General features: G+C 47.1%; 7 protein-coding genes across 7 annotated transcripts; 6 read left to right on the top strand and 1 right to left on the bottom strand. All coding sequences in view use genetic code 12, as the record gives it.

Moving 5' to 3' along the window:
* Positions 1–37: 37 nt before the first annotated feature.
* Positions 38–1,705, bottom strand: ALO1 (D-arabinono-1,4-lactone oxidase; the record flags this gene model as incomplete). Its single annotated transcript, XM_025487758.1, has 1 exon — positions 38–1,705. One exon carries the CDS (start codon positions 1,703–1,705, stop codon positions 38–40), a length of 1,668 nt encoding a protein of 555 aa, XP_025344774.1.
* A 1,957-nt stretch (positions 1,706–3,662) lies between these two features.
* ERG13 (hydroxymethylglutaryl-CoA synthase) lies at positions 3,663–5,000 on the top strand (the record flags this gene model as incomplete). Its single annotated transcript, XM_025487759.1, has 1 exon — positions 3,663–5,000. The coding sequence occupies one exon, from the start codon at positions 3,663–3,665 to the stop codon at positions 4,998–5,000; it is 1,338 nt and encodes a 445-aa protein (XP_025344775.1).
* A 698-nt stretch (positions 5,001–5,698) lies between these two features.
* On the top strand, positions 5,699–7,098 carry TUB1 (alpha-tubulin; the record flags this gene model as incomplete). The annotated part of the gene is made up of 2 exons (XM_025487760.1): positions 5,699–5,727; positions 5,772–7,098. The coding sequence occupies 2 exons, from the start codon at positions 5,699–5,701 to the stop codon at positions 7,096–7,098; spliced, it is 1,356 nt and encodes a 451-aa protein (XP_025344776.1).
* A 1,007-nt stretch (positions 7,099–8,105) lies between these two features.
* On the top strand, positions 8,106–9,020 carry CXQ85_004131 (cytochrome-b5 reductase; the record flags this gene model as incomplete). Its single annotated transcript, XM_025487761.1, has 1 exon — positions 8,106–9,020. One exon carries the CDS (start codon positions 8,106–8,108, stop codon positions 9,018–9,020), a length of 915 nt encoding a protein of 304 aa, XP_025344777.1.
* A 595-nt stretch (positions 9,021–9,615) lies between these two features.
* On the top strand, positions 9,616–10,647 carry CXQ85_004132 (pyridoxine 4-dehydrogenase; the record flags this gene model as incomplete). The annotated part of the gene is made up of 1 exon (XM_025487762.1): positions 9,616–10,647. The coding sequence occupies one exon, from the start codon at positions 9,616–9,618 to the stop codon at positions 10,645–10,647; it is 1,032 nt and encodes a 343-aa protein (XP_025344778.1).
* A 261-nt stretch (positions 10,648–10,908) lies between these two features.
* On the top strand, positions 10,909–11,700 carry CXQ85_004133 (uncharacterized protein; the record flags this gene model as incomplete). Its single annotated transcript, XM_025487763.1, has 1 exon — positions 10,909–11,700. The coding sequence occupies one exon, from the start codon at positions 10,909–10,911 to the stop codon at positions 11,698–11,700; it is 792 nt and encodes a 263-aa protein (XP_025344779.1).
* Positions 11,701–12,898: 1,198 nt separating this feature from the next.
* On the top strand, positions 12,899–14,107 carry CXQ85_004134 (uncharacterized protein; the record flags this gene model as incomplete). The annotated part of the gene is made up of 1 exon (XM_025487764.1): positions 12,899–14,107. The coding sequence occupies one exon, from the start codon at positions 12,899–12,901 to the stop codon at positions 14,105–14,107; it is 1,209 nt and encodes a 402-aa protein (XP_025344780.1).
* Positions 14,108–14,124: the final 17 nt, after the last annotated feature.

Below are 14,124 nucleotides of genomic sequence, written 5' to 3' on the forward strand. Positions count from 1 at the left end.
AATAGCACATATAAGTGAATCAACAGGGAATCATAATCTAGTCTATCAATATACCGTTTCTCTCGACCCAGGCTTTTCCACTCAAGAAAACACCCTTAGGGTCCATGTCTTTTCTCACGTCGTTGTAAGCCTCCAAACTAGGGCCAAACCATTTTTGCATAACTGGATCGAAGCCAAGCATCGAGTAGAATTCCTTACCTCCGAAATCCAATTGAGTCTTTAAGTCAGCCTCGTTGTGGTGGTCGCCAGGCAAACCAATGAAGTTCTTGGCCCAATGAGGCTTACCGCCTGCTCTGCTCATAGCATCTTCAAAGATTTGATACCATGCATGGGTTGGAACGTTGAATCCAAAAGGTCTGTACATCGTAGCGTTAATAAAGAGAGTCAATTGGTCGTTGGTGATCTTCTTGAGGTCAGCCTGATATGGCAAACCCTCTGGCGAGTTGTCTAAGAATGGTCTCAAGTTGTTACCAGGAACAGGACCGGCACTGACGGCATCTCTTTTTGCCAACCAGTTCTGTGGTGGGTGGAGAGATGGCTTGCCGTCTTCGTCACTGAAGGACTTATCGGAATAAGTGACGTTGGAGCATCTCACTTCGATTGGAGCATGGACGAAGAAGTCGCCCTTCTTAGCAGCGTCTTGAATCTTATCGTTAAGTTCAGTTAAAACATTAATACCTTCAGTCAATGGAGCAGACCATTCGTTCACAAACTGCGAGAACAAACAGTCCATGTTAAGGCCCTCCACGGAGTTTTGCACGGCAATGTCTCCGCTACCCAAAGTCTCAACTTCACCGTACTGTTGTCTAAACACAAATTTCTCGACCCAAGGGGTAAGCTTTGGGTAGATGTTCACAGAGACCCATAAGAGAGACTCATAGAACAATCTGCCAAAGAGAGTACCGTACCACGAAGGACGAGGATCACTCAATGCATCTTCAGACTTGGAAGCTCTCCAGCAAACACAATTGCCCGAGTAAGGGAACCACCAGATTCTAATAAACTCCGAGTCTAACCAGATAGTATCCCATTCACGCAACAAAGTAGAAAACTTGATAATCTCACGCTTGGACTTGATGGTGTAACGAGGAACAGCTCTCAAAGTGACCTGAGTAATGATACCGATCTTACCGAGCGACAAAAGAGCAGCTCTAAAGAGTTTCTCGTTCTTGACAGAAGAACACTCCACGAGCTTACCCTCGCCGTTGGCAACAACCATCGAAACCACCTGCTGACAAACAAGGCCATGGTACTGAGATGAGCCATGCGTACCAGTAGAGATAAGGCCAGCAATGGATTGGTCAGAGATAGAGCCAAGGTTCTGGATAGCCAAATTGTGCTCCTTCAAGTACTCGTTCAACTGGTAGATACGAATACCAGCCTCCACGGTCAAATCCACATACTTGACTTCCTTAGCAGCTCCTGACACAGTCGTTCCATAAAACTCCTCCTCCTTAAGCACCTTATCAAACTTATCCAAATTGCACAACCACTCGTTAGTCATGGTCAAATCCGAAGGCGAGTGCCCCGAACCCACCGTCATGATAGTCTTGCCAAGTCTGTTGGCCTGACGAATCAACTCCTGGATCTCTTCATTCAGTCTAGGCTGGAAAATCGCCTGGGGCTTACAAAAAAACGTGCCTGCCCAGGTCTTATGGACCACTTTGGTAGTGGTGAAAGGTTGAAGCGACTGTGGAACCGTCATCTTTGAATTTTCAGGAGAAGACGATAACTAGTAGCTGGTGGTTACGGTGAGGCTGGTTATAAGGAACAGGAACCGTTGGCGCCGGCATGCAAGGGCCTGTATTCGTCTAAGCGATAGGGCTGCAAAGCCCCAGGCAGTGATGGATGTGAACAAAAAAAAAAAAAAAGAAGAAGAGGAAGATGAAGATGTATTAGATATTACGTCTTTTTTAATCTGTGGTTTGTGGATTTCTGGCTTATGGCTTGGGCTTGGTGGAAAGTTGAGGACTCGCAGTGAGTCCGAATCGGCAGCAACGGGAAGATATGGAAGCTGGTAAAGAAAGTGGAAGGGTAGTACTTCTTTTGGTTTATTATGGTAAAAGGAATGTTGGCTACTCTGAAAGTCTGGGTTTTATTCTTCACTTCTTGCAAATGCACATGGAGTTATCGGTGGACGCTGGACTAAAGCATGGATCTGGTTATGGCTAACTGGCTGCGAAAAGGTCCCAAGTGGTGGACGACGGTTGAAGGATCATTCACAACGTAGGTGAAAATTGAGGGTTCTTTGATTTGGTTTGAAAGGATGCCTATGAGCTTGTTTGGTTGTTTTTTGGTCTTTTTCTGGGCTGGATGGTTACGTGAATTGGGTTGTTGGGTGGTTGGATGGTCGGTAGGTGAGAAGCAGGGAGGCAACCAGTAGTGATACAAGGAAAGGCATTGAATTGAAGTGATATTGCTGTGAATTCGGTTCATGGAAAAGGTTAGATTTTGGATACTACTGGTGCTTTTCAGTGATTACTTAGGGATTTATGGTGCAGCTATGGTTGTATCTAGAGGGCGCCAATATGGTCCATTACAACTAGGATGTTCTTTACTTGGAGAGTCAATTTTGAACTTCTGGTAAATATATCACATCTTTTGTATCTAATTGATTACGATTACGTTGAAATAGCTAGGGTTGTCTCAACATGCCATGGCTTTAGGCCATTACTGGAATAAATCAAAAACATATAATGATTCACAGCTACACCACCAACAAGCCTTACCTAAAACTTTAAACCACCTCAATCACCTCCACATCCCATAAAGCTTCTCAATTACATGCATCCTCGTCAACCCTCCAATCATCTATTCTACCACCCAGCCATCCCAACCAAACGCAACAAAGACAGACAACGCCTACAGAAACACCAATTCAAAACTCCACATCCCCACCAACAACCTCCACTTCCCTCACCAACCCCTTCCATCGCCTCCCCTACAAAACCCATCCCATCCCATGTCATCTCATGTCTAGCGGTTACTTCAACTGTCCCAGTATACGCGTTTGGCAGCCATCAAAACAGCATCCCAGAATAACTCCATCTACATTAAACCCTCTAAATCCCCAAACAGCCTTTACCTTTAACCTTTCGTAAATGGGCGAATCCACTGCCACTGGCCACTAGCATGGAATATCCTATACGAGTAAGATGCAGAAATTTCACTGCCCAGAAGCTGCAGTGCAACAGCTGATACCACCCTGTCCAAGAGGCTGTTCAATTACGAAAGCCCAAAGCAAGAAAAGAAAAAAAAGAAGAAGAACAATTTCATAGAACATCCATTTCTCTTATTCACCTTCAGATTCTTCATTCCCTCTAACCTGATTGGAGAAGACTTGATGGTTTCTTGGTTGACCTCTAAATGCCTTCTCCAGCTTTTCGCAGCCATTGAGGAACCGCGTAATGGTATTTCACTTCACCAAGTCTCCCCACCAAAACCACCACATGCCCTTGAAAAGCATAGAAAAACCCCCAAAAAATAGCTCTTTCTAGTACACCATCATCCAACCTCTAACCCTCCCTAACCTTCTTCCCCCTCTGGCTGGTCGCCAGTTGTGGTTCAGCCGCGCCTGCACAACACACCCACACGTCGTATTTCGCCCATTTCTTCGTTTAGGGTGCAACTTTTTCTCTCCAGCTTCTACTCTTCTCCAAATAATGCCCCAGAACATCGGTATCAAGGCCATCGAGGTCTACATCCCACAGAACTATGTCAACCAGGCTGAACTAGAAAAATTCGACGAGATCCCCCAGGGCAAATACACCATTGGCTTGGGCCAGACCAACATGTCTTTTGTCTCGGACAGAGAAGACATCTACTCTCTTTGCTTGACTGCCACATCCCGTTTGTTGAAAAACTACAACATCGACCCACAGAACATCGGCCGTTTGGAGGTCGGTACCGAGACGTTGTTGGATAAGTCCAAGTCGGTCAAGTCAGTGTTGATGCAGCTTTTTGGCGACAACGACGACATTGAAGGTGTGGACACCATCAATGCTTGTTACGGAGGCACTTCTGCTGTGATCAACGCTGTCAACTGGATCGAGTCTTCTTCTTGGGACGGCAGAGACGCCATCGTTGTGGCTGGTGACATTGCCATCTACTCCAAGGGTGCTGCCAGACCAACTGGTGGTGTGGGCTCTGTGGCTCTTCTTATTGGCCCAGACGCTCCTTTGGTGTTTGACTCTGCCAGAGGCTCCCACATGGAACACGCCTGGGATTTCTACAAGCCTGACTTCACCTCGGAATACCCTGTTGTCGATGGCCACTTCTCCTTGACCTGTTACACCAAGTCTTTGGACCACGCCTACAGAAACTACTCCAAGAAGATCACCAAGGACGCCAACAAGACCGTCGGTGTTTTGGACCACTTTGACTACTCCGCTTTCCACGTTCCAACCTGTAAGTTGGTCACCAAGTGTTTTGCTCGTATGTTGTACAATGACTTCAAGTCCAACCCAGATGCTTTCAAGGACAAGCTCTCGCCAGAGGTTTTCGAAGAGGTTTCTAACATTTCCTACGAGCAGTCGTTGACCGACAGAAACTTGGAGAAGGTTTTCTTGGGTCTTGCCAAGGAGGAGTCCAACAAGAGAATCACCCCAGCTTTGAAGGTGGCCACCAATACCGGTAACATGTACACTGCCTCGTGCTGGTCTTCTTTGGCTTCTATCTTGTACTTTGTTGGTAACGAGGAATTGCAAGGTAAGAAGGTTTCCGTCTACTCGTACGGTTCTGGTCTTGCTGCTACTCTCTTGTCTCTTAACGTTGTGGGCGACATTTCTGCCATCACCAACGTTTTGAACTTGGAGCACAAGTTGGTTGGCGGCAGAACCCAGAAGACCCCACAGGAGTACGTGGAGGCCATTGAGTTGAGAGAGAAGATTCACTTGCAGAAGGACTACAAGCCTACCGGATCTCTTGACGACATTGCCTCTGGCGTTTACTACTTGAAGGAAATCACAGACAAGTTCCAGAGATTGTATGAGGTGAAGTAATAGAGAGGCGGGTCGGATCTGTGCTCGTGGCCTTGTATTTATAGGGAGACGATACTCCAACATATTCATTGTTAAAGCGAAGCATATATTCAACACACTTAGACGAACGAGGCTGTAGAATGGCTGCGAATAGCAGAAGTAGGCAAAAGAACAAGAACAGAAGTGGATCAGGAAATGGAAGCAGTATTGGAATTACTGTAAAGGCTACTTGTAACCTTTAGAAATCCTCTATTTCTTTTTTTTTTTTTTTTCTTTGTCTTTTTCATCATTTTTCATTTTTCACCAAAAACCGGTATATTCTTTCGGTGTACCGGTTCTACACTACTTAACATCCCTTCCCAAAACACGTAAACTGCACCATTTAAATTCCTGAAAAGGACATTCTCCCCATAACCACACCCCCTACATCCCACTAAATCCCTAAAAACCCCAAAACTCCCCCGAAAATGCCTTTTCGTTGGAGGGCTATGGGAGCTGACGTTAGCTGGTGTACGGGTTTTCCACCTTTCCTCTCTTGTTTTGATCCCTTCCAGATCGAGAAAATTCGTGATAACATACAATGTCGCCTACCCGTTACGCACCTCAAACATTTAGTTACTAAGGCGGTCGTGCCCACACCGATAGGTAAACAGCCAAATCCTCAAACCTCAAAAAATACCAGTCCTACTAACACACTCTCCACTTAAGTATATCGCATTATGAGAGAGGTCATCAGTATCAACGGTATGTAAATGACGTTATTTTGCTTGTGGTGTTTTTTTGTACTAACAGTTTAGTCGGTCAGGCCGGTTGTCAGATCGGTAACGCGTGCTGGGAATTGTACTCCCAGGAGCATGGAATCAGACCAGATGGTTACCTCCAGGAAGGTTTGGACAGACCAAAGGGAGGCGAGGAAGGATTTTCTACGTTTTTCTCCGAGACGGGTTCGGGTAAGTACGTGCCTAGAGCTTTGTATGTTGACTTGGAGCCTAACGTGATTGACGAGGTTCGTACCGGTGCTTACAAGGACTTGTTCCACCCAGAGCAATTGATTGCTGGTAAGGAGGATGCCGCCAACAACTACGCCCGTGGTCACTACACGGTCGGCAGAGAGATTTTGGATGATGTCTTGGATAGAGTTAGAAGAATGTCTGACCAGTGTGAGGGCTTGCAAGGATTCCTCTTCACCCACTCCTTGGGTGGTGGTACCGGTTCCGGTTTGGGCTCTTTGCTTTTGGAGCAGTTGTCTATTGACTACGGTAAGAAGTCCAAGTTGGAGTTTGCCGTCTACCCAGCCCCACAGGTGTCTACCTCTGTGGTGGAGCCATACAACACCGTCTTGACCACCCACACTACTTTGGAGCACGCCGACTGTACCTTTATGGTTGACAACGAGGCCATCTACGACATGTGCCGCCGTAACTTGGGTATTTCCAGACCTAACTTCAACTCCTTGAACTCCTTGATTGCCCAGGTTGTCTCTTCCGTGACTGCCTCCTTGAGATTCGATGGTTCCTTGAACGTCGACTTGAACGAGTTCCAGACGAACTTGGTTCCATACCCAAGAATCCATTTCCCATTGGTCTCTTACGCCCCAGTGTTCTCCAAGACCAGAGCCAACCACGAGTCCAACTCTGTGTCTGAGATCACTGCCTCTTGTTTCGAGCCAGGCAACCAGTTGGTCAAGTGTGACCCACGCGTTGGTAAGTACATGGCCACCTGTTTGTTGTACAGAGGTGACGTTGTCACCAGAGACGTGCAGAACTCTGTTGCTCAGATCAAGGCTAAGAAGACCGTCCAGTTGGTCGACTGGTGTCCTACCGGTTTCAAGATTGGTATCTGCTACCAGCCACCTACCGCTATTGAGGGTTCCGAGTTGGCTTCTGCCAAGAGAGCCGTCTGTATGTTGTCTAACACCACCGCTATTGCTGAGGCTTGGAAGAGAATCGACAAGAAGTTTGACTTGATGTACTCCAAGAGAGCTTTCGTTCATTGGTACGTGGGTGAAGGTATGGAAGAGGGAGAATTCACCGAAGCCAGAGAGGACTTGGCCGCTTTGGAAAGAGATTACGAGGAGGTTGGAACCGACTCTTTCCCTGAGGAAGAGGAGGAGTACTAAGCGCTCCCTTTTTTATTTTGATCTGCGGTGATCTTTTTTCTATTATACCCACCATGTTGCATGAAGCAGCATAGTCGATGCTTGAGGATATCTAATTTAGCGATAGTTTATTTCTGCTAGGGCCCGTTTAATATACTAGTGTTTGAATGATTGTAGAGGTGGATGACGTACCTTTAAGGACAGCTATAGGTTGTAATGACAAAGTCTAGAGACTGTCATTTACTTGAATAGAACACGAATTACTCCAAAAAGCAATTGATGGCTTATTTCAGCTCGTCTAGAGCTGCTGGCAATGCCTTCACGCCTGTCACCATTCCAGCCAGCCTCGTTCCACTAAAATTAGAAAAATGCCTCTTACTCCTACCGTACTTTTATAGCTTACTCTATTTTTATACCTTCAAGACATTGCCTTTTCCATTCACCATGAACAAAAAGCTTCGGCGCCCATAACTGCACTTCCTGATGAACATTCTTACCCACTTGACAGGTAAAACCACAGAAACGACGTCCTGGACCATCGAAGCTTATTTAGTAGTACAAAACCACTTTGACGTATTTCGCAGCCAACGCTCCATCTAACTGTCAAGTCAAAACAGCCACACAACACTTAAAGGCAAAAAGAGAGTTTTGAAATGACGATAAGTTTTCAACCTACCAATGCTTATCCTTTTTCTTTTTCTTTTTTAATTCAAATCAACCAAGTAGACCTACTTCGGAGTTTTCACTATCACTCGCACTAACCACCCATCAATGTCCAACCACATTCGTCCAAGAGACATCCCTTTTTGACACTTTCCCCATTCTGCCATTTCCTTTCCATCCCTGCTATTTACATTCTTTTCCCCGTAACCTTCTTTTCCTTTAAAGTTTTAGGCATTTTCCCGGGAATGTGGGCACGTGACTCCGTTTGGTCTTCTCGTGAAAAACATACACTTTATAGAAGGCCCTAGAAAAGTAAGCTACATCTCTCCCAAAACCCCCATCAACACCCTAGCATTCCCCTTACTATGGAAGACAAACGCTACTTGTTGAAACAGCCGCTTCATGGTATCTACATCCCCATTGGGCTCATTCTTTTCGGTACTGCCATGTTTGGCTTACAGTACTTGCCTTACAGCATAGCGTTTATTGTGGTGGTGTGTTCGTGGAACTTCTATGAGGTGTGGAGCAAAAGGCGGTCTGTGGAGCCGGTCAGATGGAACGAGTTGGCGTTGATCGACAAGACGGTGATTTCGAGAAACTCGGCCATTTACAGGTTCAAGCTTAATAATGAAGATGAGGTGCTTAATGTTCCTACAGGCCACAATGTCGCCTGTTGTTTCACTATCGACGGTAAGGACGAGATCAGGTACTATACGCCGATTTCCAACCGTTTCGATACGGGTTTTTTTGACATTCTTGTCAAGCTGTACCCACAAGGCAAGGTGCTGAGGAAGTTTGCGCTGCTTAAGGAAGGTCAGACTGTTTTGTTTAGAGGTCCTGTCGGGAGATTGGAGTACAAGACCAACATGGCTAAAGAAATCGGCTTGGTGGCTGGCGGCTCGGGGATTACTCCTATTTTGCAAGTTATCACGCAGGTGATCACCACTCCGGAGGATTTCACGAAGCTTTCGCTCATTTACGCCAACGAGACCGCCAACGACATTTTGTTGAAGGCTGAGTTGGACGAAATCGCCAGCAAGTACCCTAACTTCAAGGTCCACTACACGTTAACCACTCCTCCAGCCGAGTGGGACGGATCCCAGGGCTACGTGACGAAGGAGATGTTGCAGCAGCACATGCCAGAGGCGCTGGCTGAAAACAAGCTTTTTGTATGTGGCCCTCCAGAGATGAAGCGCAGCGTGATGGAAATCTCGGAAGGTTTGGGCTGGGACAAGACCACCATGAAGTCTGCCCCAACAGACCAGGTGTTCTGTTTCTGAGCCTAGAAAGCTTATCTTTAGGGGTATCTAGAAGGATCAATGGACGCATATGGCATGACTTTACCCCGAGAGAACCTTAATGGGGAAACGTTGCCGCCACGGTGGCGATGGCGATGTTATCTAAAAGGTTAAGCCCATGTGCCATGTGCCATGTCGGCTTCTTTTGCAGCCGATTTGGAGGCAAAGGCCGAAACCCGGCCGAATGGGGCAACCAGGCCTTACTTTTTCTCTTTTCGGACCAAACTTAATTTTTCTCCGCCTGCAATATGATTGCTTCTATTCTATTCTTTTAGTGGCTCGGCATACACCATTGTAAACGTTCTTTCTTGCAACCTACTGTTTAGACCTCGCGTAGAAGATCTAAAAAAGGTTCTTTTTCGCGGGTATACGTCCCAATCAGGCAATACCGCCTTTGCCGCGCATATACTTCATCCCCAAAACGGAACTTCGCCCGCCATTGCTCCAGTATCAAACACCAATACTAGAAGCCCTCGAACCCAGCAAGGACCAAGTTTACTATAAAAGAGACCCTTGGGAAGGCCAATTGACAGCATCAACATCCACCATTCGTCTACCAAAACAATTCACAAGAAACATGTCAGTGCAAATCCCAGGAAAGTTCGCTTACGGTACCATGTCCATGACATGGACTCCAGAGCCCATCTCTCAAGAACAAGCGTTCGAGTGCTTGAAACATGCCATTGAGAAGCACAACACTCAGCTTATCGTTGGAGGTGAGTTCTACGGTCCTAACGATATCAACATGAAGATGAAGGAGGAGTTCTGGAAGAGGTATGGCTCGAACTACCCAGACTTGGTGGTTTCCATGAAGGGAGGGTTCAACTTGGAGAAGTTTGCTCCAGACGGATCCAAGGAGTCTGTTTCCAAGTCAATTGAGAAGCTTGCTTCTTACTTCCCTAAGGATAAGGCCAAGAGACCCAAGTTGATCTTTGAGGTTGCCAGAGTTGACCCTAACACTCCATATGAGAAGACTGTGGGCTACATCAACGAGTTTGTTGAAAAGGGTATCATTGATGGTATTTCTCTTTCGGAAGTCGGTGTAGGCTCTATCCAGAAGGCTCTTTCGGTTGCTCCAGTGTCTGTTGTGGAGGTTGAGTTCCACTTGATGTGCCAGGATATTCTCCACAATGGTGTTTTGGCTGAGTTAAGTAAACACAACATCCCAGTGATTGCCTACTCGCCATTGAACCGTGGTTTCCTCACCGAATTTGCCGCTAACGACCTTGATGGTTACTTCAAGATGTGCAACAGACCAGGCGATATCAGAGGTGGTTTGGGTAAATTCTCTGGCGACAACTTTTGGCACAACGCCAAGTTGGTCAAGGCCTTGCAGGAATATGCCCACAAGAAAAACACTACCTTGGAGTCCCTTGCCTTGCTGTGGATCTCTTCTGTCGGCGGGACCGAGAACTTCTATGGCATCAGCAAGATCCCTAAGATCTTACCAATCACTTCTGGTACTACTGTGCTGAAGATCGACCGTAACTTGGGTGCTCCAGTGGACTTGACCAAGGCCGACTTGGAGGAGATCAAGAAGATCTGCGATGCCAACCCTATCAAGGGTTACCGTTACACTGCTGAGGCAGAGGGCCTTAACTTTGCCTAATGGTTGGTTTTGCAGCCATTGCAGTTTGATGACTTTTGATAACCCAGATGTTTCCATTATGTACCAACTATGTTCATAATAAAACGTTTATGAGATTACATTAAATGGCTTATTTAGTCACTTTCAGTAGAATTATGCCATGCTTCTTGTCTCTTCTTGTCTCTTCTTTCTTATGTATGTGGTGGTGTCTGGATCTCTTCCTACTCCATCACCGCATCGCTTCATCTAACCTTATCATTTCCCATATATACTCCATTTGCCATGGACGACCGCTCTATCTGCTCCTTCTACCTGAAAATCGGCGCTTGTCGGCACGGTGAAAAGTGTGCACGAAAACATATCCAGCCTCAGGAGCTGAAAACGGTGCTTTTGGCAAACCTCTACCCCAACCCCAAGACAGACCGTAACAGTGAAATATCTGACTCAGATAGCTCCAGCGCCGAGTCTTTCGAGCATTTTTATATCGACGTTTATAAGCGTCTAGCCCAGGCAGGCGAGATCGAGTCGATGCTTGTGTGTGAGAATGAAAACTTCCATCTTAGTGGAAATGTCTATGTGAGGTATACCACGACCAAAGCAGCATTACTGGCGGTCATGCTGGTCAACCAGGAGTGGTTTGCGGGCAAACCAGTATACTGTGAGTTGCTGCCGGTGCTGAGTTTCCACGATGCCAAGTGCCGGTCTCATGATACGAACTCTTGTAATAGAGGAGACAATTGTAACTTTATGCATGTGAAGCCACTCAATGCTGAGTTGGCCAGGAAGCTTCGGCTTGCTCAAGATAAGAGTATTGCGTTGAAAAGACTACGAGAAGTGTTTGAGGATGAGGCCTGGGGCGAAGAATGGGCTGAACCTACGAAGGAGAAGTACGTGAGGAATAAGAAACTGAAGGTGGAATCTGCTGATGGCGAGAAGAGCAGTGAAAACGAGGAAAAGAAGGAGAATGGAGCTGAAAAGGATGGTTCAGAAGGTACTCCAGATGCTGAGGAGCCTAAAGAGGCTGCAGTGGAAGCTGTATCGACCACAGAGGCAGTTGCACGGTTGTTTGCGTGAACAAGTGGGATGTTTTGAGGCTAGAGGATTATGAAGCTGGTTTCGGCTGCTTCAGTGGTACGTCGTGGCGCTGGATACTATTGATATAGATCCAGCATGTAAATATTTGCATTCAACAGGTCACTAATAGATTTAAAGGTTAAAGAGAGGAGTTTTCTGCAGCTTAGGTTTATAAGGTGCAATTTAGGCAATTAGGGAAAATTGGTTCCGTACTAGCATCGCCATTTAATGAGTAGTACCAAAAGTAGTTGGTGCTTCCATCTTTCCATACTTCCATACTTCCATACTTCCATGCTTCCGTACCTTCATTTTCCTAATACTTCCATGTTTCCGAGCCTGAAACGGAAAAAGAGAACTCTTAACTTTGCTATAATGAAAAGCCAGATCAAAAACGTTCTTAAGGTATGTGTATTCTGTTCTCCCCGTGTCTCACCCTACCTGATGAGCCTGATACTCAATCTCCCTTGCCATCCTCCCTAACTTCCAAACACACAATTCACAAATTACCTCCCTCCCTTCCACTCCCAATCAGCCCCTTTTACCCCCAAATACCTATCCACCACCCTTCACCCACCACGGTCCTACACCACTTTCACAAGCACTTCACAGTACCCATACCCACCGCCAATAGAACACCCAGCGATCCCAAAACGCCCAAACTCTCCTTAACACTTCTTCTTCCACCCTCCAACCTCCAAACCTCCCCCCACGTCTATCCCACCTCCATGGCCCGAGCTTCACACCATCTTACCATATTTCGCAGCCATCCACGGTTATCACCATACTTCCACCCGCCGCCAAATGCCAACAACACCAAGACAATCCCAAACGCCATCAATCAGTACAATCCAATTCCACTACATCCACTCTCCACCCACCAAATCCCACCAAATCACACACTTTCTTCACCTCCACTGGAACAGCAACTGCCACCTGAAAAGCGCCCAGCGCGGGCTCCGCTTATCGGCACCGACATACCTCTCGCAAAACCCTCCCACCATTTATCACCAGACCCTCTCCAAACCGTTTCTTACCGGACCCATTCCTTCCTAAACCGTACCGTTTCTCCATTAGTACCATGCTATCATCCCGTCTACTAGCGTCGGCACGGGTCCGTCCAAGCTTGGCGCTGCCGTTGATTTTCTCGAGCCCTCGGCGTGTTTTTCATCTTGTCTCACCGTTGAGAAACTCGTCCAACATGGCTCCAAGAAAAGACGCCCAGCTGAAGGTGCTGGAAAAGCCTGGCGAACATACCCATTCCCATGGATCCAAGCCAGAAACTGCTGCTCACGAACATGGCCATGGCCATGAACATGAACATGAACACTCACACGATCACGACCATGGAGGAGTGTTCCACTCACACAGCCATTCACAGCCCAACGAGCTTTTGGGTAAAGGGTTCACGACCAACCCGGCAGTGAGAATTACGTGGATCGGGCTTCTTGTCAACGTGGCCATGGCAGGGTCCAAGGCTGTAGGTGGCGTGGTGTTCCATTCACAGGCGCTTATTGCTGATGCTATTCATTCGCTTTCAGATATGGTTGCTGACTTTCTAACGTTGGCTACGGTCAATGTGGCGCTGAAGGAGGGCACTACCACCAAGTTCCCGATGGGCTACGGCAAAATTGAAGCTGTGGGCACGTTTTTGGTTAGTGGTGTACTTTTGGCTGCTGGTATCTCGGTCGGCTGGACCTCTTTGCTCCAGATTCTCGAGTATACCATTCCAGCACTGGCTTTTGAATGGGTAGCACTGGTGCCTATCCATGGACATAGCCATGGCGTGTTGGAGGGCGGCGGCGAAGGCCACAGCCATTCACATGTATCTGGAGAGCCCCAGTTGCCTAATATCAACGCAGCTTGGCTCGCTTTGGGCTCTATTGGAGTGAAAGAGGTTCTTTACAGGAAAACTATGGCCGTGGCTGACCAGACAAACTCGAAGGTGCTTGTGGCGAACGCTTGGCATCACAGAGTGGATTCGTTGACAGCAGGTGTAGCGTTTGTCACTGTGATGGGCGGCGTTCTTTTCGACTTGGCCTGGTTAGACGCTGTAGGCGGTGGCCTTGTGTCTATTTTGATTATCCACGCCGGCTGGGGCTCGTTCAAAGAAGCCTGGTATGAGCTCGTCGACCGTTCTGACCCTCCTGCCCTGGAGCACTACCAACAGATCAGACAGATTGTGGAGAACGAAGTGGCTTCTGCAGCTCAGAACGTGGACCAGCGCTTTACCGTGAAGGATCTTTCTGTGTTGAGTGCTGGCGCCCGTTTCAACCTTATTTTGCACCTTACCCTGGATAGCAATGTGCCCTTGCAAGAAATCATTGATTTCGAAAGAGAATTGCTCGATGGCATCAGACAGTCAAACCGCTACGTGGGCAAGGTGTTCGTTGAATATGACCTCAAGTAACCTTGTAAATACTTAAA

This window comes from Candidozyma haemuli, assembly GCF_002926055.2.
Source record: "Candidozyma haemuli strain B11899 chromosome Unknown F_2014730914, whole genome shotgun sequence".
NCBI classification, from domain to species: Eukaryota; Fungi; Ascomycota; class Pichiomycetes; order Serinales; family Metschnikowiaceae; genus Candidozyma; species Candidozyma haemuli.